The following is a 23,163-nucleotide window of genomic DNA, read 5'->3' on the forward strand; positions in this document are numbered from 1 at the left end:
AATGGGGCTGGACAGCACAAGAAGAGGGAACAGCATGAGCAGCATGTGGCATCAAAGTTTATAGTGTGTTCCGTCAGTGCGTTGGGGAGAGAATCTAGAGAACTGGATAAATTGAGGGTGGGATGTGAAAAAGTAGAAGCAGGAAACAGCGAGTGTGTACAACATCCAGCTCGTAAACATAGCTAAATGCAAGACTAAGGGGTAAGGCGACCCATAGGAACTACTGAGTTGTTTAATGAGGGGAGGAGTGTCATGGTCATATCTGTCTTTGGAAAAATGCATCCGGCAACCACAGTGGTGCTTAGGCTGGAGGTGGCAGAGATACATGAAGCAGGAAGACCAGTAGGAAGATGATTGTCATAGTCCAAGTGAGAGAGAGCCGTGTTTTGAATGATAGATAACAAGAGGAGATGGGCTACAAAAATAGATTATTTCTCAGGTAAAGTGTGCAAGGGGGAGAGAGAGAAGAGGAAGATGTGCAGGATCACAGTCAGGTTCACAGAGAAGACAGGAGAAGGACAGAGTTGTCAAAAAGAAATGGCTGGATATGAAAAGAAATAAGCAGGCTGTGGAGATGGTGGTGCTGGTGGTGGATGTGCTTGAATGGAGTGGAAGCAGACTTCCGGAACAGTCTCAGACCTCTCACAGGAATGATGTGGGAGATTGTGTGGTTCACCGAATGGGGAATACCAGGAGAAAGGGATGGCGTTAGTCTGGGATACTTTGAGTTTGAGAAGCCTACAGTATCTCCTAGAGATTGTGATTATGGGGTTGAAAATAATAATATAAAATACACAAATACACAAATTATAATGAACACTTTTTCCAGTGGTTTTCCGATCTTTTTTATAATCACACACCTACCAGTTAAAATTGTTGACTAAATGCTTCCCTATGAACGTATGTATATGAATTACTTATGCATGTTATCTTCGTTGGTTAATGTCACAATTCGCTGCTGCATGATGTCCACTGAGAGCAAGGGTCAGCATTAATATTAGTGAATATAAATCCATAGTGTCGCTAGTCCTCTTGACCATCTTGGATCATTTTGGCCAATTCCAGACAAACCTGATTAGATCCTCAGTGTTTTGCTTTAGCAATGTAATGTGGCTGTGGTCCATTGGCTTAAATTATGATTATAGTAAATCCATCATTTCCTTTTAAGCCACGTGACCATTTTGTGAGAGCTGGTTTAGTTAAATATCATGCAATTTTAAACTCCCTATCACGAGGCAAAGATAAACGCCAAGGCATCACAATGCATTGAAAGTGAAGGAAAGATAAAACCCAGCTTCTCCATGCTGTCAGGCTCCTGCTCTTCACTTCAGTACACTTGGTGACTTGTGACGGTCTCCTATTTGGTCTGAGTATTGAAAATAGGTAATAAACATGTACACCAGAAGTTCTAGTATTCTTTCTAGCTTCGTGTGCCCTGATTAGGCAATTCTAATTGAACTTCATTGGACTTTTACGTGGAGCTGGGCATTGAGTGAAGTGTTTTGATGCATGAAATCTTTACTTTGATCAAACAGGATTCATAGAGTAAAATCAGAAAAAGGAACAGACAAAGTTTGATTCTTGCCTTCCACTGTTTAAACTTACTCTCTAATCAGGTCTTTCCTGACATTTGGATGGAAGTCAAGGCAAGTCCATGATTTTTTCAAGCTATGTTCACCTCTTTCCCTCATATACGGTTTTGGTTCAGTATTTGACGTGTCTAGGTCAGTATATTACAACAAATAAATTAAATTTTACTTAAGGTGGAGACATCACTCTTCCCCCAGGCTCTCCTGTCTTTCTGTGGCTTATGATTTTGCTCTGTCTCCTCAATCTTGCTAACCTTGTTCATGTCTTCATCAGGATGCAGGGTTTGGTCAAGAACGGACAGACAAGGAGAGAGCACGTCTTCCTCGACTAGTGCTTTTTGGAAGACTTAGCATCAGTGTTCCCAGGGCTTAGCAGGTTTAGTGCTAATGTTTTTCACATGTAACATTTTGGGGAATATCTGAAGCTTCCCTTCTTCTCTGGGATCCCTTACTTGTGATTCCTTTGATGAAGGAAAATGCATCTCTTTTCAGCTGCTTACTGACCAGTAGGGGACCCTTGGTAAATGGCAGTGTGATTCTAGTTTCCTTTCCCTGAGATGCCCTTTCCCTCCAGGTGGGATCTAGGGCAGCCTCTCCTGGCTTTCTTTTGCATGCCTCTCACCTCAGATCCATGGGGAACACATTCCTTTTAGGAATGAGCTAAGTGGTGACTTCTCAAATTGCAGCCTCTACTCTGCCACCAGGTTTTAGCCTATCCCTCTTTAGGGTTTCCTTTTTAGAATTCTTTTTTCAGATTTCTCTGGTGTAAGTTAGACATCGATCAGCCATACCCTGCCCCCTCAAAGCTCCTGGGAACATTGATCGTGTTCTTTGAGTGATCTTGTTGAAGCCTGAGGTGCAAGGCTAACCCCCTAATTCTCCCCCTGTTGGGGGTGGGTGGGAGCATTCACAGCACGAAGCCACTTCTCGCTCAGCCTCTGCTCCTGATCCCAGCATCCAACTCTTTATGCCATCCTGTGGGTTAAGAATCTCAAAAGGTGTATTTTAGCTATCTTTTTTTAAGTCCTGTAGAGTGGGCATATACCTCTCTCTAGAATATGGTATTTCTAATTTGGGCTTCAACTGAAACTGAGATCAAAATAGTTGCATTTAAAATCCCATTTAGGGTGCCTGGGTGGCTCAGTTGGTTAAGGGTCTGCCTTCAGCTCAGGTGATGATCTCAGAGTCCCGGGATTGAGCCCCACGTCAGGCTCCCTGCTCAGTGGGGAGTCTGCTTCTCCCTCTCCCTCTCCCTTTCTCTCTCTCTTTTGCTCACTCTTCTCAAATAAAAAAAAAAAAAATAAAGTATTTAAAAAATAAAAATAAAAAATAAAATTCCATTTAATCCTTATCTGATCCCTAAGAGATACTGATCCTTCTGATATTGCCCACATTTTACAGATGGGGAAACTGAGGCACTGAGGGGACTTTTTGTGTGCTTATGGTCACCCAGCGTCGTAGATGGCTATCTGGTGAGAAGTGTATTCCAGAGATCCAGGTGTAGAAGTTGAAGCCTGGATGAGCCTATCAGGTTGCCGCAGGCTTAAGAGGCAGGCACCGTGGGTGACCCCAGATCAGGCAATCAGCTTCAGGGCACGGAAGGATGGGGTACCGAGGGGGTTCTTCCTTCCACCCTCTGGCCCAGGATGTGGGCGATGGCCCAGCAATCCAAGAAGAGGGCTCCAGGGGAGGAGCTTAGTGACCCTGCTGCTGGAAGACCCTTCTCTGACTCTTTGTCTTGCATGTACTCCTCAGATGTAAATAATTTACAATGCCAATGGTTAGAGTGTGTGCTCTGTGTGGGATGAACCCGATTCCCTTAATAACACTGCAGGCTTATATATAGCACAGTTCAGCTAAGGGCCCACGTGCTCTCCAGGCCACAGCCGCCATCAGCAGCTCCCCATCCACCAGGGCACCTAACAGCGGCAAGCCTGTGACTCACTCGAGGTCACAGGAGGTCAAGGGCAGTGCTTGGAATAGAACCAGCCTCTCTTTCATAGGCTCTAAACCCCAGTGGCAGGAAGTTCCCTTTATGAATATTGGAAAACCAGCAGTCCTCAAATGCCTGGTAGTAGATGTCCAGGGCTGTCTCTAGCTTAGAGGATTGGGAGCTGTTGCCCTTGAGCACGGGAGTTTTCATTTATAATGTATTTATTGTCTATTTGTTTATTGATTTTGGCAGAGTAGGCAAGTGCACAGTGGCTCAACCAAACAGTTGTAGGGGAGAGAGAATTGGATTCTCCCAATGTTGATAAAAATGTGGGGATCGATGAGTGACCTTCCAGGGCAGTGTCATAAAGCAGAAAAGTCTCATTCTAGCTCCGCACTGTCCAATCAAAGGACAATACCGTCCATGTGTGCAATTTTAAAGTTTTAGCGTGGGGTGCCCGGGTGGCTCAGTCAGCTAAGCATCTGCCTTGGGCTCAGGTCATGATCCCGTGAGTCCTGGGATCGAGTCCCACATCGGGCTCCCTGCTCAGTGGAGAGTGTGCTTCTCCTTCTCCCTCTGCCCCTCCCCCCGCCTGTACTCTCCTGCTCTCTTTCTGTCAAATAAATAAATAAAATCTTTTTAAAAAAGTAGTTTTAGCAGCCACATTCAAACAATTAAAAAGAAACAGGTGAAAGAAATTCTCATAATACATCTTATTACCCTACTACAGTCAAAATAGTAATATATCAACATGTAACCGATATAAATATATATATGAGATATTTTACCTTTTTTTATTCCTGCTGAGTCTCGAAATCCAGGGAGTGGGTAGTATATACTTAAAGCACATCTACATTTGGACTCGAGATTTGGACTGCAGACTCTTCAGAGCCACGTGTGGTCAGTGGTTCCCAAATGGGCCAGCGTGGCTGTCAGTTCTAGCTCTGCCATTTGCCGGCTTTGTGGTGTGGGGCCACTGACTTACCTTTCCCAAAGCTCAGGTTCCCCTCCCCCCGCGTGTCAGGCAGGGACCGTGACTTGTTACTGTGTTGCCGCGAGGGCACGTGTGCAGAGCCACTCTGGGTTCCTGGCATATAGACAGACAGTGCTCAGTGATTGTGGGATTCCTTCCTCCAACTGACTCACCACAACCGAACGGCAGGAGCCCCCGCTACAGCGTGGCCTCCGACCACATCCAAAGGTCAACCAGTGCTGACCCTCCCTCATTCCCTTCCTTCCACGGACATTTCCTTTGCTCAGAGGCATCCGCACCCCTCGCTCCTTCCTTTCCTTCAGGTCTCTGCTCCAAAACCACTTGATCAGGGGAGATTTTCCTGAATAGCCACACTGTCAATCCCATCATGATTTTCTTTAGAGTACTCCTCACCATCGTAAATATGGGTACTGCTTGTTGGGTTCCTTGCCCCAACCCAATGGAAATTAAGTTCCCTAAGGGCCCTCACTGCTCTGTTCATGATTTAATTTCCAGCTAAATATGTTAATGGCTGAATGAATGAATTTACTGAACATCCACAGTTCTTTGCCCTTACTGTACAGCACAAAGCTGAAATACACAGTTCTTTCTTGACGAGGACCTCAGGGGTTGGGAGGGAGGAGAGACACACAGAGAAGAGAGACAGAGAGAGACAGAGGGATAAAGCCTCATGGGCTTTATTCTCACGAAAGCCCCCGCGGCCCTATGTGCTTCCATTGGCACCCACCCATCCACCTGCTCTCTCCCACCCCCAAGACTTGTCGGACGCTACCTGCTCTGCTAGAATTTCCTTTTCTCCCATCTCGGCTTAATAAAACCTCCCATGCTATTTAAGGACCTGCTCAAATACCACCTATTCTATAGGATCCTTCCAGGTCTTTTTGTTGAAAACAAAACCTGTGGCCTCTATTCCTTGACTGGATGTTTGTCTTTTATTGCTGTTGTTCTCACGACAGCATATTTCATATCAGAATTCCACTTGCATGGGTGTGACCCTCCCACCATATGTTGACTCTCTGGAGGGCGGGACCTAATTGCAGCGGGTGTGGGGTGAGCCTGGGGAATGTAGTGGAAACTATACAGACTTTATAAAAGGATAGACATGGGTTAGAATCTTGAATCTAACACTCAGGAGTTAGGAGCTTAGGAAAGTCGCTCTGTGTCTCCAAGCCCCAAAGTGCTCATCTCTTAAATGGGTAGCTGTCCGGACCTCGTGAAGAAACCATTATTAACATCCAGTCTGTTCTGGGTGCTTTGGCTACTACCAAGAGAACAAACTTTTTTTTAGACCCGAACACACAGTAGATGCTCAGTACATATCAATCATGGGTCCCTTCTATCATCCTGAGTCTCCGGTACAGTTGGTGTTATTATGGGCCTGTTTACAGAATGGGAGTCCTAGTGTCTTCATGATAGGACATTTCAGTAACATGCATCCCGGTCCTTGTTCTTGCCCTGCAAAATATCCATGTCTATTAAAATGCACCTTTAGCAATTTTCATTTTCAATTTCGTTTTTGTTCTCTGCATTATCATGATTTGCTAAATCAACAGAGATATGTTCAGACTTCTTCCACGAAGCACTCATCCCCACTTGCTGGAATGTAGATTGTCTCACAAGCCCCAGCGGCAGAGAAGGCTCAAACACAGCCACATGGACCCACTCCCCCCGCTGCCCTGCCGAGACAGAATGACGGCCAGGAGCTCAAGACAGGCGCCTGGCCCAGTCATGACCTTGACGAAAGAGTTGGGTTAGCCAGGGTTTAACCTTTGCACAGTTGACATTTGGGTCTAGGGTTCTTTGTGGTGGAGGCATCCTGGGCATTGCAGGATGTTGAGCAGCATCCCAGACCGCTACCCACTAGAAGCCAGCAGCACCCCCTCCATCATGACACTCAAAGATGTCCCTTGGGGGGGCAACTGGCCTGCCCCTTGGGAAAAGGGGATTAGATAGTTCAAATGTTGGCTAATTCTAGGACTGTGGGCTGAGAGCTCACTCTCTTACACACACACACACACACACACGTGTGCACGCGTTGCTGTTCCATGGATAGGCTCATTTCCCCGTTTGCAAGCTGCAATGCTCTGCATCCTGTTTGCTTGCAGATGGCCTTCCAGCCAAGCACTCTCTCCTTCGCTCCCACCCTGCACCCACTCACAGCCGAAGCAGTGGAGAAGGCTGAATGGGCGGCACGCTGCACTGTCAGTGTGTTGTAGCCCCTCACCAGGATCTCCGAACAATCCCCTCCACCCCCTGCTTGCCACTCAGGTGGGCTCCGGCAGAAGGTTGGCAGCTCTAGGTGCTATAGTTCTGCACTCAACATGGACGGCTTCGTTTTAGGCTCTGAAGAAAACTTCAGGCCACCGCTTCCGCCACCCCACTCCTCGGCTCACATGCCTCTGTCCTTTGCCCCTGACAGCTGGGGTTTGCCGTGCCAAGCAGATCTCTGCAGCTCCCCATAATAAAATGGTGCAATTGGACCACGGAGGGAAAGAGCCCGTTGGAGAGGAAATTCACATCTCTGTCTTTTTGGTTTTTTCTCTTTCTTAGCTTTGCTTTCTTCCCATTTTTAGCTGGGAGAGTAGACAACTAAGGTGTCCCATATCTTCATGTTTATATGTGGTTTTCCACTTAACAAAATGTGTCCTCGCCGTTTTTAAACGGGAGACCTAAAACTCTGAGATCTGGAGAGAGGACGCGATTGTCCTGAGTCACACAGCTGTAGCCATGTGTAGAGACTGCTTTCAGAGGTTCTTGCCGGTTGAAGCCAAAGAGGAAAGCAGACCCAGAAACAAGTATAAGAAAAGATACTAAGGACTAACATACAGTTGCACAGAATGAACAATCAGAGCTATGAGAAAGGAACAACTAACACTTTTTTAAAAAGATTTTATTTATTTATTTGGGGGGGGTGAGGGGAGGAGGAGAAGCAGACTCCCCACCGAGCAGGGAGCCTTACACGGGGCTCAAACCCAGGACCCTGGGATCACGATCTGAGCCCGAGGCAAATGCTTAACGGGCCGAGCCGCCCCTGCGCCCCCAACTAACACTTATGGAGGGAAATAGAAACAGGAAATGACTTTTGAGGGCCTGAGCTCCGCTGGCTACTGGAAAATAAATAGGACTTGGTCAGGGTGGTGGTGACTGTGCGCAGGGACACTCCCAGCAGGGACTTAGTGGGCAGGAACAGTGTCAGCGTGCATCGTTGTCACTAGCCTCGTCATCATTGATGCCGTTTATTGAGCACTTAATAAATGGCAAGCAGCGGGTGGGACATTTTACATAAATCATGTCAGTCCGTTCTCACACGAGGTGCTAACGCCCACCATGTTTTATGGACGGGGGAAGGGAGACATGGGGCTGTTCAGTGACTTGCCTGAAATGATACTGTTTATAATTCATGGAATCTGGATTCAAAGCTGCCTTTCCATGTTGAGTAAGGTAAGCTCTTCTAGAGGGGCGCCTGGGTGGCTCAGTCGTTAAGTGACTGCCTTCGGCTCAGGTCGTGATCCCAGGGTCCTGGGATCGAGCCCCGCATCGGGCTCCCTGCTCAGCGGGAAGCCTGCTTCTCCCTCTCCCGCTCCCCCTGCTTGTGTTCCCTCTCTCGCTGTATCTCTCTCTGTCAAATAAATAAATAAAATCTTAAAAAAAAAAAAGATAAGCTCTTCTAGAATAAGCGCGGTCGGGGGCATAAGGAATTCGCTAAGCTAATAAGTAGAAAATGAGGAGAGAATACAAACCTGTAAGTGTCCAAAGGCTAAGCATGTCCCATGGTCTCTCTTCTCTCCTCCCCACAAAAAGCCTCCACCCCAGCTCTCCCTTAGTCTTAAATATTTCTCCAGCACGGCACCAGGGTGCTATGATACCAACCCTGCACAAAAGAAGAGGTGAGCAAGACCCTACCTGATCCCTTGGCCTTTAGTTTCCCTTTCGAACACCAGGGAACCTCGAGGCTCAGAATCCTCAACGGTGAATTCTCTGGTCACAAGTGCACTTGTCTCCACATCCCTTACTGGTCATATGGGACTCAGGATCTGCCTCCATTCATTTCATTCATTCTTCAAACACATTTGCCTGAAACATGTATGATGTGACAAGTGCCAAGGTAGAGGGATCGAAGTCCATCCTCTGTTCTGCACATGAGGGGGCTTCATCCCTATGAGGCTAAGCATTGGTCCATGCTCACGCAACACGTTGATTGGCAAAGCAGGAGCGTGAGCCCATATCTCCGGAGAGGCCATGCTCTTCACCAGAAATGATCCTGGTTTTCATAAATCTTAACACACTAGACTGATGTAATATTATGAAGATATGTTAACAGCATTTTTTTCTGTGTCTTTCTCTTCCTTTTATTTTGTTTATTTTTTTTCTCTCTCTCTCTTTCCTGTCTCCCTTTCTTTCTCGTCCTTTCTCTCTCTCTCTCTCTCTCTCTCTCTTTTTTTTTTCTTTCTCCTCAGGACTCCACAGAATGGAGCAAGAATGAGAGGAAAAAGGCCGGCAGAAAAGCATGAACTGGAGGTTTGTTGAGCTCCTCTACTTCCTGTTTGTATGGGGCCGTATCTCAGTGCAGCCCTCCCACCAGGAACCAGCTGGGACAGACCAACATGTCTCCAAGGAATTTGATTGGCTTATTTCAGACAGGGGGCCTTTCCACCACTCCAGGAGCTACCTATCCTTTGTGGAAAGACACCGTCAAGGATTTACAACCAGATATAAAATATACAGGTAAGACCTGGGTTGAGCTTGTCCTCGCCTTCCGTGCCTTTCATACATAGAGGGCTCTTTGGGGTCAGGTGTGGGTATGGGCCTCGTTGTATGGAGGAACGTCTGGGCCGAGGGATCATGAGCCTTCAGCAGGCTGTTACTTGTTGTTTCACCTTGTTTTTGTACTTTGCACAAGAGATGAACAATGACAAGGACAAGAGCGAATAGCTAACATTTAATGCATGCTGACTGTGTGCCAGGCATGGATGGTGCTTACTACTTGGCATACACTATCTCATTTGAGCCTTTGCATTAGTCATCGAGGCATACACTATCTCATTTGAGCCTTTGCATTAGTCATCAGAGGTAGATTCTATCTCTTCTCTCCATTTTATGCACGAAGTCACTGATCCGCAGCTAGGTCAAACGATTTGCCTGAAGTTCCACAGGCAGTACGTGATAGGCCTCGAGTTCATACCCTTTTTTTTTTTTTAAGATTTTATTTATTTATTTGGCAGAGAGATACAGAGAGAGAACAAGCAGGCAGAGAGGCAGGCAGAGGGAGAGGGAGAAGCAGGCTCCCCGCCGAGCAGGGAGCCTGATGCGGGGCTCGATCCCAGGACCCTGGGATTATGACCTGAGCTGAAGGCAGCCGCTTAACCGACGGAGCCACCCAGGCGCCCCCATACCCTGTTTTATCTGCATCCACAGTCACAGAATTTTTAATCAACCGCATCAGATATAGGTAGTGTTGTTGGCAAATGCTATTAACATACCAACATCTTACCCAAAAATATTCACACATCTGGAAACAAGTAGGGACCCTCAATGAACAACCTTTTCTGATTTGGTTCTTGACCTGTTGGAATGCCACTCACCCAAAAAGGACTTAGCGCAAAGTTTTTTCCTCTTTGAAACCATTTTAGATTCTCCCCATTCAGCTCTTTCACCCTCTCTTGGATATCTCACAGCTCTCTACACTTACATCTCTTTAGTTTGAAACCATCTGAAGTTAGAGTGCTTCTTTGCGTTTCTCACCCAATTAGAAACCCGTTGAGGACAGGACTTATATGCAATTCATTCCTGGATCCCTCAAGTGATTTTTGTTCTACCGTGTATCAGAAGCACACAATAAACGTTGTGGTCTTAAATGAGTTGGGGAATGCAAGAAACTCTCTAGAGGTGTAGTCTTTGTCTTAAGGTCAAGGAAGAAGGGGCATACCCTTAACCCTTCTGGGCTAGTTAGAATGGGAAAACCAGGAAGCATGGTGGAGGAAAGGACCCCGACCTGCATCTGGGAAGGCAAGCATTTAGGTCGTAAGACTTCTGTGTATTTGTGATGACAATGGGTGTGTCTCCCTTGCACATTTGTTGGCATCGTAGACTGGGGATGTGACTTTATGCTGAATATTCTAATCCTACTTTGAATAGTGGCCAAGGTTTTGCAAGTTTCCATCTATGAAAGAGTTCACAGATGAGCCTTGAAGGGTGCTGAGTGATCAGAGAGTTACTGGGGGAAGGTCCTCTGGGCATGATAGAAAGCAGGAACACAAGGGAGCATGGATACGGGGTGTGCAGGAAAGGGGGAAGGAGAGCAGGGGTGAAAAATAAGGAGTCTTTCTTCCAAAAGAGAATTTCAGAATTTTAAAATATATTTATTGGGGCGCCTGGGTGGCTCAGTCAGTTAAGCAGCTGCCTTCGGCTCAGATCACGATCCCAGGGTCCTGGGATCGAGTCCTGCATCGGGCTCCCTGCTCAGTGGGGGGTCTGCTTCTCCCTCTCCCTCTGCCTGCGTCTCTGCCTACTTGTGCTTTCTCTCTCTGTGTCAAATAGATAAAACCTTTAAAATATATTTTTTGATTCAGAAGACCAGTCCCTGGGAGAACTATTCCTAAATCACCTAAGAACGATAATTATCTACTTCATTTCAAATTTGGATCCTTGGCATAATTTCTGGCGTAATACAGCCACTGCTCTTTGTGAACACATGTAAACCAAACGTGGGCACTCCCTGATGACTCAACAGAACACACCGGTATCTGAAGTCCCAGGCACCGGGAAAGATGCAAGCTGAGCTAGAGGATTTGAGGGAACAGAACAAGTGGTAGAGATCCAGGTATCTTACCCTGTTTGTGTTTTGTCAGACAACGATAACATCTTGGTTTGACAGGTTGGCTTTCGCTTCCATGTGGGCCTCCTGAGGACGCCTTAAAGTTGGATGACTGGGGTTCACATTTCCTTTTTAAAGATCAGAAGATGACTGACTTGAATAAAGTCATGCAGCTGAAAAATGATGGATCCTGGACTGTCTGACTATAAATCCATAACCACACCGATGAATATGATAGAGCTGACGGCATCCATTCATTATTTACAAATGTTTGTTAGCAACTGCTGTAAGCCTGCCCCTGTGCTAGACCCTGGGGTTACGCGGGCTTGAAAATGAGTAGTAATGCTCTAACGTGATGGCTGTGCTTGGGTTTTAGAAGGGAGCTGTGGTGCCTGGTGGATGATTAACATATGCTCGTGAGGACTGCTGGAATACCCCTAGACTCACATGGGTACTCTTGAGTAGAACCAGTAGCTTTAACTGAGCACTTAATGATGGGCCATGAAAGGATGTCACTGACTCCTCACAACAACCTCTGTGAGGTGAGCAGTGCCTTGGCATTTTACAGATTGGAAAACCAGGACTTGGCGAGGCTGAGTGCATGGCCCCAGCTCGTCCGTGTGGTAAGGAATGCAGCTGGGGTCCAAACACGCACCCGCCTGACCCTGGAGCCCTCCTTCCAGACGCTGTGCCATCCGGCTCCCCCAGCATGGTGTCTACACATAGAGTGTTCCCGAGCTCTGGAAGGGCTCTTGCAGACATTTTTCCTCACAACCACTTTTGTAAACATTTGGGGTTGGTTTTAGAGAGAGCTAAGAAAGGAAAGGTTGTTAATGAGGTTGGGGGGTCAGGACATCTGGATACTAACTCCAGCTTTCTGGGCACGGGTCTTGTGACATTAGGCGAACTCCCCCCTCTCCTGGATCACACCCTCCTCACACATCAAATGGTAGCTTTGATATCCATCAGTGGTTTTCAACCTATGCTCTTTGAAATCTCGAGGATCGATGAAAGAAGTCATAAAAGCCACCATAGTGTGGGAAGACAGGCAAGCTTCTGTGTGTCGGGGGGGGCGACCAGGCAGGATCCCCCCAGGCTTACGCAGCACTTAATGCAGTACAATCGAAAGTCTCACTCTTCTGCTTTCGTGTTCTGATGTTCCATTTGCTTGCCTTTGGGTCCCACTGCTAAAGCAAAGTGTGCCATCATCCAACAGGCTGATTTCTAGGATGCTTTCTTGTTCTAAAATTAAGTATAAGATTTAACCAAGGTCACGTGGTTAATTAAATGCTGGAGTTTGGCCCAGAAGTCAGGCCCCCTGGTCATCTAGTTATTCCTTCCTTCCTTTATTTAATCCTCCAATAATTATGAAGCACCAGCTAGAGGCCCAGCACCATGTTTGGGGCAGATAATACAATGATGAGTAAAACAAACATGGTCCCTGCTCTCCTAGGAGAGACTGACATTAATTAAACACACACACACACACACACACACACACACACACACACACACACAATAAGTGCTACAAAGAAAAAAGTGCAGGGTAGATATAACTGGGAGATCATTAATACCATCAACCTTGATTTGGAACCTACTACGTGCAAAGATCAGGTGGGGTTCCTATCCTCATCAGCACATGGACACACATGCAGATAAGTACGCAGAGACACGTGTGCCTCTCCAGGTCAGGTTCAGACCAGAGCCACAGCCACTAGGACATGCTCCTGAGGGCGGTTGTCAAGTGGCTTTGTCCTCACCGCATGCTGCTTTGTTGAAGCATGAAAGCATGTCTTCTGGTGATTTCCAGTGTGTCTTTCCGTGTGCTCATGTAGACCCAGCACATTAAACACTCGACATTTGCATCCCGACAGCAAGGCTTTTCTCCAGGAGTGTGCCACACTGGCTTGTGCTAGACAGCCAGCCTTATGGAGGTGCCCTAGTCCTCCAGCTTTGGCCAAGTTCCCCCCACCCTGCCCTCATGTTGGGCCCCAGGCTGATCTAGGAGCTTCAGAAAGAATCTGAGGGGAGGTCTCCTCTCCTCACTTATGTGGGGTTAAGGCCATTTCTTTTCTCATGCATATGCACACAGAGGCTGGTTTCAGCTCATAGACTCAGGACGGGAGTCGGTACCAATGGCAAGAAGGGGAGTTTTTCCCGTAAAATCCCAGCAGAAGCCTTTTCTTGGGTTGCTTCACAAGCCAAGCAATAAGATGTGTACAAGTAGTGGTTTAGGTGCATGAGGCACACGCTCTGTCTTGCCTAAGTCTGAGCTGACCCCTGGAGGCTGGGCGATTTTCTGCATGCACCTGCCAGCGTCGTTGATCTCGGGAGTCAGGGAACCTGGGCGCTGGCCCACCTCTTCTGCCTCCTTTGTGCATGCTTTTGGCCCAGATAATGGAATTTGGGAGCTTCTGTTTCGTCGTCTGTAAAATGAGAGTGTTAGCCAAGGTGATCTTCAAGGTCCTCCCTTTTCTGAAATACTCTCCTCAGAAGGTATTGCCTGGGGTAGTGGAGAGGACTGGACTTGGGAGTCTGGAGACTCAGGCTTTGGGGTTGGTTTTAGAGAGAGCTAAATACTCTCCTCAGAAAGTATTGCCTGGGGTAGTGGAGAGGACTGGACTTGGGAGTCTGGAGACTCAGGCTTTGTTTATTTGGGAGCCAGTTTCTGGCTTTCTCATCTGGGCCAATGCATTCTATGGATCTCTCACTCATAGAATTTAACACCAGTCATATGCCGTGAGCTGTGCTATGGTTCGGTCATACAGATGTGACCAAAAGAAAACAATGAAGTGCACATGCACACACACACACACACACACACACACACGAACACACACGCACAACCAGTAGGGTCCACCCTGTCCTCCACCAAACTCCAGAGTTGAGGGTGGAGGGTAGCAGCAAAACAAGAATCAGTAAGCACATAGTCATCATTCCATGGATAGGAATGGATAAGGAAGTGCTCAGGTCCTCAATTTGCTCCTCTGTAGGAAGGGATAATGATGTCTGTTTGTCCTACCCACCAGGTCAAATGAGGTAAAGTTCTCGTGAGAATGCTTTGTACAGTTTAAATGTTCTGTCAGCAAATTTTTTTCATTAAGGTTCTAAATCATCATTCGAATAAAATCATTGATTTTCACTTTCTGCTAAGCCCATACATACATTAGTCATTAAATACAGTCATTCTGGGAGGGAAATGCTCTTATTGCCCATATTATGAATAAGAAAACATAGGCGCCAGGAGGCTAAGCAAATTGTCCACGTCACAAGACATGTCCATTGTCACGAGAAGTGGCTCGGCTGGGAACTAGAAACGGGTCTCCGAGACCCTACAACGGGAGCTCTTACCTTATGCTGTCATGACTCTCTCTAGTTTTTAGTTACCTCGTTTATCATCAAGTACTGAGAAAGTCCCTCTGCCCCTGGGCAAGTTACAATCTCTCCGAGTCTCTGGCTTCTTATTTGCAAAATGGAGGTCCTATGAAATGCCTTGTGTGCTTGTGGTGCGAAATAACATTGCTATCAAACATTTAGAGCTTGGAATTTTGCAGGACTTGTATAAATCCCAATTTACCCTTTTATCTCAGATGGCTGATGGCATTACTAGAAATTATTTCTTTTGTTCTCGAGATAATTTAGAAGTCATTTTGGTCTCCTGAAAAAAAAAAAAAGAAAAAAAGAAGTCATTTTGGTCTCTTAGTAGTTGCTACTAAAAAAAAAAGAAAAAAGTCAGTTTGGTCCAAAGTTGTTTCCTGCCTTTTTGTGTTTTATTTTCTGTTTATTTTTTCCTGACTTTGAACTCATCAGTAATTGCAAAATGTAGCAGTTACATGAGAGGTGGTTTCATATTGAGTGGTTTTCCTTGCAGGTTGCTGAGCAAGTGGTTTGTGGCTCATGGTGTGCCTTCTCTTCCTCTGAGCCCTAAATAAGTACGCGAAAGTTGAGTGTAAATCAAATCTTGGGAAACCAAGTCTGATTGCCTGTCTTGCACATTTATTTCAGACTTGCATGACTCTCACTCCTAATCTGATATTCTAATGGTTCCCTGATGTATTTCACAAAAATATCCACAGTAGGTTTTGTGGTAAAGCTACTTGGTTGAATGAATGTGGCGGTGGGGGTGGGGGGGGGTGTTGGTCTCCCCGAGGTGAATGAGATGCGGTCCTTATCCAGAAATTCGAAAGTATCTGTTGGGTACCTAGGTATGCCAGATGCTGTGCCCTGGGGAACCAATAAAGTCCAAGGTAGCCTGGACTGCCTTCAAGGAGCTTACAGGCAAGTGGCAGTAAGGGAGAAGTCCACCACTGCACCTCTGAGGATGCTTGTGGTTGAACTTGACACCACCAGCCTCCAGATTCCAGATGGAATCTTAATGTCACATAGCGCAAGGGTTTTATTTCTATTAGTGTAGGAAAATTCAATCTAAATTGGCATTTCTTAAAGTAGATTACACAGAACTCTAGTTCAATGCAATGTTAAAAGGTGTTTTCTGGAACAACAACAAAAAAGATCCCATAGTCAAGTAAACAGTAACAATGATGATAAGTGAATCACTAACGTTGAAAGCTTACCAAGTGTCCAGCATGAACACACTGTGCCTACATTATTCCAACTGATTTGATCCTTTCCATCATCTTGTCCAGTAGGTTTTATTATTTTCTTTGTTTATAGAACTTGTCCAAGGAAGGAGAGCTAGTTTCTGGGAGAGTGGGATATGGCATAGGCAAGAGGATTCCCGAGCCTGTGTGTTTAATTAACCATTGCCTCCCAAATTTTATATGTGTATATATATATATATATATATATATATATATATATATACACACACATATAAAATACACATTAACAATACTTGACCAAATCTCTTTGACCACACAACCTCTTATTCTCAGAAGTATTGGAATTCTGGAGAGCAGGTGTAAGGATTGCTGGCTCTACCTGGCTTTTAGTGTCTCTCCTTTGGACACCAGCCTGTGTCAAAGCACTCTTAAAGGGACACCTCTTTAGCTTGGAAACTGGCACTTGGCCGAGGAAGCCCCCCTATGCATCCAGCTTTCACTTTGAACACTTTAGTCTAAGTCTGCCTTATCCCGGTTTATGATTGAGAAGGAAGGAATCAGCAGCCTCAGTTTCCCTGTCAAAGGTAGTAGCCTTCTCTTTATTTTTTTTTCTTCTCTCTCCCTTTGCATTTCCTAAATTTCTGAGCTACTATTTCTTATTCCTGAATTTGGCATTCCCGCCTGTTGTATAGGGATAGGGACCTCAACAGAGGCCGGAGCCACGGTCAAGGAGTGAGCTAAGACCTTGATTCCACATTGCAAAGAAGCAGTGCACTGTAGAGTCACCTGCAAAGCTTTTAAACAATACCAACGCCTGGGTCCTTCTTCTGATATTTTGATTTCATTGGTCCAGTTCGGACCGGAGAACCACTGACCTGGGGCAGTGATTGCCAATCAGGGGTGATTTTGCTCTCTAAAGGGACATTCAGAGATTTCTGGGGGGATCTGGGTTGTCACATTTGGTTGTGGAGGGGGTTTGCTACCGGCGTTTAATGGAGCGAGGCCAGGAATCAGGGACACTGCTAAATAGCCTGCAATGTACTGCCAGCCTTCTGCAGCAAAGCATCATCTGACACACAATGTCAGTAGTGTGGAGGTTGAGAAATTCTTCTCAAGAGCAAGTATTTTGGGGGAAAAAAAGGAAAAGGGGCAGTGAGAAGGATAGCAGAATAAATAGTCTTAGCTTTTGGTTTTTACGCGTCTGAGTTGGAATGGTTACAGTATAGGCATCAGTGTCATGGTCAGGTTCCCAGTCTGGCTGCAGGGCCAAAGGGGAAGGGATTTTGCATGTTTTAAGACATGGCCTCAGACCAGAGTAGAAGTTAATGCGTTTAGGAAGGTGAATCAGTTTGTGCTTCCTGCTGCAGAGAGGCAGTATTTAAGGGAAATCAGTTCTCCTCTCCAGAAAAAACAATCTCCATTCCTTCAGGACATCTGGGAGATCCGGTGGGTTTCTCCTTTGACTACAGAATTCCCTAGGAAGTGAGATGTTTAGGCACCATTGCTAGGTTCGGCTATAGACGGCCTGAGTCCTTAACAACCAGTTTGGACCCGGTGGGTTAACAGATAACTTTTTATCCCTTTTAGAGCATGCCCAGTAGGCGTGAAAGAAGATGGGAACGGGACAATGTCTCAGGTTTATAGTTGTCAATTTCAGCCACTTAGAGGCTGGCGTCACTGGTGAGAACCAATACCCTGTGCCCTCCCCCTACCTTATCCCTCATTTAATCCAAATTTCTGCTCAAGTTCTCCCTGAACAGAGAGGGTTGGGGAAGGATATACTGCAAACATCTCCCGGGCCACTGGGTGTCAATTCAAAGATAATGTTTTGTGTTGATTATTTAAAATTGATCTTCCCCTTCCAAGAACGATAGCTTTATTGCTCCCAAATTGGTACCTTTGCTGTGCTTTACCTCTTTGCTCCCATGCCATTACTGAACTGACTTCGTGAGCTGCAAACCTTAGTTTGCTTCAATCGCGGCTGAGCAGTTGTCCAGCTTGAGTCGGGAGCAGGGTCTGAAAATGGACAGGCTTGCACACCTCCCTCAGGTGGAGTGACTGACACAAGTCCCCTGTTGGGACTGGGGAAATTTGGAGAAGAGAGACAAGCCCTTGCAGCCTCAGACTCCATGCTCCAAACCTTGGCCAAAGAAGACGCAGGGACTGGATCCATGATCGGGAGCACCTGCAGCTTATTCATTCATTTGAAAAATGTTTACTGATCTCCAGACTCCTACCAACCGGCCCTGCACCGTTCCCTTGGGGATTGGAAGAGGAACCCTTGATCCTCCCCCTCAAGGAATCCATGATATCTTGGAGTAAACGGACCAAAGACACATAAAGCACAGTATCTGTGCTGCGTTCCCTGGCTGAGCCCTGCCCTTGGGGCTCTGTTTGTGGAGGGGGAGGGGAACTTGCCCTAGCATTAGGATTGTGAAGAGGGGAGGATGGGAGGAAAAGACAAGTCTAAGAAGGCATCCTAGAGGAAAGGGTATTGAACTCAGTCTTCAGGGAGGAGTAGGAATTTGTGAGAAGGCAGCCGGGAGAAAAGTAGCCCAGCCGGGCAGAGTAGTGCCTGCGAAAACAAGAGGTGGGAGGGACCTCAGATCTATAGGGGTGTGTGTGTGTGTGTGTGTGTGTGTGTGTGTGTGTGTGTTTTGAGTAGCAGTGATGTACAACAGAAGGCTGGATAGCAACTTGGAGGCGACAATGAAAGAAATTTGGAATGGCAAATTGGTTTCAACCAAACTCAAACTCTAGCGCATTGTCAGAGTATTACTAGACCCTTATTTAGAGCAATGTTTTTTCCTTCTTTTGTCTTTACATTTCTTAACCCTAACTCATGCTTAAATTTATTTTTACATTGATACTTATTAAACCTATAGAGATACAGATACATGATCGAAATGAAAATTCATAAAAAAAATACTTAACCTTATACATGTGATGTGTATTTTGATATTTTCTATTCCATTCTAGTACTGTCTATTCTTTTCTGATTCATTTATTTTTTTTTAAGATTTATTTATTTATTTATTTATTTATTAGAGAGACTGAGAGATCGAGGGCACACAAGCAGGGGATGGGGGTAGGAGGGGCAGAGAGGCAGAGACTGAGGGAGAAGCAGACTCCCCGCCAAGCAGGGAGCCCACTGTGGGGCTCCATCCCAGGACCCTGGGATCATGACCTGAGCCAAAGGCAGGCGCCCAACCGACTGAGCCACCCAGGTGCCCCTGGTTCATTTATTTTTTTAAAAATGTGGCTCCCTACCAACTAAAGTGATTTCAGCCTCCGCCAATGGAGTGGGCCTTCCCGTCTGAAATACACTGACTTTGGGTCCATGTCGTGGTCAGTTGGGGCTCAGGGGACAGCTGTACTCTTTGCTTCTCAGAGTGTGTCATGGGCTCTGGTTAAGCATGTTAGAACCTGTGCCTTTCCCGATTTGGGCAACAGGAAAATGCTGAAGGGTCTGAAGCAGGAGACTGACATGGGCTGATAATGCATTTAGAAATATCGCTCTGGCAGCAGCGGGCAGAATGCGTGGAAGGGAGTAGGAGGGAAGGGTTCAAAAGCGGTGGCAGTAATTCAAGGGAGAGGAAGGGAGCGCTGAAGCCAAGACAGAGGCAATAAAGATGGAGTTCATCAACTCCCAAGTACGATTCCGTGCCACCGACAGAGCTGCTCCGGACCTACCCGTCAGGCAGCTCCCTTCCTGGGCTGCATCCAGGCCTACCTGCCCCAATAACATTCTTGGCACCCTGTGGCAGGATACATTTTTTTTTTTTTTTTTTTAATGTACAATTCGGCAGCTGCTGGATACCTTTGTATCCCTTATGAAAGGAACCAGAATACCCAGGCTTCTGCCTCCAGGCAATTTCTTTATCTCGCAAGGGCTTCCTCCTGGGCATAAGAATTACTGAGTCTCATTAGCGGTGGATTCCCAGACTGGCTTGGAGGAAAGCTTTGTATCCCACCCTTTATGTATACCTGGCTTGTCTCTGCAAACCTCTGCAAACCTCCATTAAAACTTCCAGCCCCCAAGTCAGTATCTAAGCTTCTGTGAAGCTAAACTAGTCGCTATCCCTGAGCGTTGGGCAGCAAGTCTTGAGACTCAGACAGACCTTGGTTTGAATCCTGGCTGTGCCATTTCCCACCTGTGAGGTCCTGGGTCTGTTAAACTTTTTGACCTCAACTTCTCCATCTGTGAAATGCGGATATATCCCATAATTGTTGCAAAGATTTAAGAAGATAACACATGATCATAGTTAGCACAGAGCAAGTGCTTGAGGACTGGTAGTTAAACATCTGAAGCACTCTTTCCTGGAAATTCAGCGGCAGGGACTCCAAGAAGGTTTGCAGATCTCCAACAACAGGCGGCGAACTCGATCTGGGAGCTTGTAGGTTAGGTGTCCTAGGGTGGTAGCATTGGTTCCATTCTTTGACTAAGAGGACACTTGTTAGGAGGAAGATAAAAAGGAAAAGAAAGATTTCTGATGCCCTGAGGCACATATAGCAGGAATCCAGAGGCCTACATACTGGCAAGGTAGCCTTAAGCCATCAGCATGCACAGATTCGTGTAAACAGTACACATCCCATGATTTGCAAGCGTCTAATTTATTAATCAGCCCAGGTGATGGGAGCTGTCTGCAACATCTCATCTTCCAGTTCCGGCTGCACAGTGCCCGCCAGGTTGTCTTTGATGTGTAATGCTCAGGAGACGTTCATCCCCCCAGGCATGGCTTTTCACCCAAGCACCTTCCAGCCATCAGCAGCATTTCAGAATGGGGTCTGTTTGTGTGGTGGGAGTAACTCTCCTGTTTTCCAAACTGTAGGCGTGTGGTTCAGAGAAGGGTAGCAAGGTGCAGCCGCCCTCCCTGAGCACTCGGGACATCCTCTTTGTGACTCTAGCATGACATCCGGATGTAGATCCCATTTATGGAGGGTGTGGTTTGTGTGAGAAAGAAGGAACTGGATACAAAGGATCTGGGGGGCGCCTGGGTGGCTCAGTCGTTGGGTGTCTGCCTTCGGCTCCGGTCGATCCCAGGGTCCTGGGATCGAGCCCCGCATCAGGCTCCCTGCTCGGCGGGAGGCCTGCTTCTCCCTCTCCCGCTCCCCCTGCTTGTGTTCTCTCTCTCGCTGTTCTCTCACTGTCAAACAAACAAACAAACAAACAAACAAACAAAAAACAAAGGATCTGGAAGTCTCTGGCATAGCTAAATGGTTTGGGATTGTCTGATTTGGGAAGGAATTGCTCACCGGTACATGAAGTCGACACATACAGAGTCTTTACCTTGTGCAGGAACTGCATGAGCCTCTGATACCAACAAAGCAATATTCATCTGTGCCTTTAGGAGCACTGTAGGTAGCTGGCCAGAGATGGAGGGTATGGAGTCAAATTGCTCCCTCTTAGGAGGAGTGCAGGACAAGACAATTAACATGGAGTGCTAGTATAAAGAAGGATTTCAAGAAGAAGAGCATTTTTTCCTTTTTTTTTAAGTTGAGATCTGGACAGTAGGAATTAGGTATAGGAACATAGAGTTGCATGTGTGTATGTGTGTGTGTGTTTTGAGGTCATGTCCAGAAAGAGACAAACTTGTTCTGGGGTCTGCGGTAATTCACTGTGAATGACAGGCAGAGAAAATGTTAGCATGCAGGCGAGAGAAGTGAGTCGGGGGTTGGGTCATGGAGCTCGATGTATGTTATAGAAAAGACTTTGCACCTTATTTATCCTAAGATGGCGCCTTCCACACTTTTTCATTTCTCAAAATGCTCTCAGTGATTTTATTATAGTTCCTGGAGGCCAGGGAAATCCTAATTCTGTTTATTGAGGAGTTAGGTCTGCACAGCTTAATGAAATATTTATGTCCCCCAAAGTTTAGTGGCCATTTGAAAAATGATGCATGCAAACCTAAAGAAAAAGCAGAATTTGATTTTTGTTCCCAAATAATCACAGTGTCTGCTTCTTAAACGTTGCAGTTGGTTGCTGCCACCCTCATTTCCTATTCCTCATTCATTTTTCTGCAATACTTTGTAGTTCTGCCAAAAACCCACCTTAGCAAAGGTATGCCATATGAAAGGAATTGGATGTGTTTTAATGTTGAAACTGTAAACCACTTCAGGTTAGTAGTTTTTGTGATGCCCAATAAATGTCAAGTATCATTTCTCTCGAACATTTATCATGTCCCCCATGTCCCTGTGAGTTTGCCGTGGTCCTCTGTAGCATCTCAGCACACAAGTTAGGAACCAGGTCCTAAGGACAATGGGGAGCTCTTTAGAGGATTTTGCTCAGATGCAGAGCATGTCACGTTGTCATCTTAGAAAGGTGACTCCTTTATTCTATATTTAAAAATACCTCATGCGTGGTGCCTGGGTGGCTCAGTTGCTTAAGCATCTGCCTTCAGCTCAGGTCATGATCCCAGAGTCCTGGGATCAAGCCCCATGTCCAGCTCCCTGCTCAGTGGGAAGTCAGCTTCTCCTTCTCCCTCTGCCCCTCCCCCCCTGTGTGTGCACGCGCTCTCTCTGAAATAAATAAATAAAATATTTAAAAAAAAAAAAAGAAGGAAAGGTGATTCCTGCTAAAATGGAGAGAATGGATGGATGGAGAAAAGTTGAGAGAGGGTGCAAAACAGATGGCAGGGAAATAGAAGGCTATGGCAGTGCCCCAGGTAAGAAAGGAGTGTGTCTTGGACTAAAGTGGCATCAATGAGGATTTGAGATCCATGTATTTTTTAATTTTTATTTTGAAATAGGCAAGAAGTGACAAAGATAGTACAGAGAGGTCTCATGTACCTTTCACCCAGTTTCCCCAAATGGTTACATTTCCTATAACTATGACATAATATCAAACCCTAGAGCTTGATATTGGAACAATGCACGTGTACCTTTCTGAGTCATTTTATCGCACGTGTGGATTCCTGTAACTACCACCACCATCAAGACACAGAGCAGTTCCATCATCACAAAATGTCTTGTGCTGTCCTTTTATCATCATGCCTTCCTCCTCTCCCCTGCCATCCCTAACCCCTAGCAGTCACTGCTTTGTTTCCTGTCTCTATGATTTCATCATTTCAAGAATGTCATATAAATGAAATTATACATTGAGATACTTTAAGGAGATGGAAGACTCAGTATTGGAATTTGAAGGCTGAAAAGCAGGGAAGACTCAAGAAGCAAGGGACATGGCAAGATCATACCTTAAGTGTTGAGTCACTGGATCTAGGTTAAATAGGAAAAAGAAAGGGGGCACATTTTTGACTTGGTCAGTTGTGTGG

At 46.1% G+C, this 23,163-nt stretch overlaps 1 protein-coding gene across 1 annotated transcript in view; it reads left to right on the forward strand.

The window, feature by feature from the left end:
- BRINP1 (BMP/retinoic acid inducible neural specific 1) overlaps positions 1 to 23,163 on the forward strand; it is a 175,074-nt gene that overhangs the window by 39,549 nt on the left and 112,362 nt on the right. Inside the window, exon 2 of the mRNA XM_027616802.2 lies at positions 8,974 to 9,241. Within this exon, the coding sequence (XP_027472603.1) occupies positions 9,024 to 9,241 (218 nt within the window). The 5' untranslated portion in view covers positions 8,974 to 9,023. The remainder of the gene's footprint in view (positions 1 to 8,973; positions 9,242 to 23,163) is intronic.

This window comes from Zalophus californianus, chromosome 13, assembly GCF_009762305.2.
Source record: "Zalophus californianus isolate mZalCal1 chromosome 13, mZalCal1.pri.v2, whole genome shotgun sequence".
In the NCBI taxonomy this organism is placed as follows: domain Eukaryota; kingdom Metazoa; phylum Chordata; class Mammalia; order Carnivora; family Otariidae; genus Zalophus; species Zalophus californianus.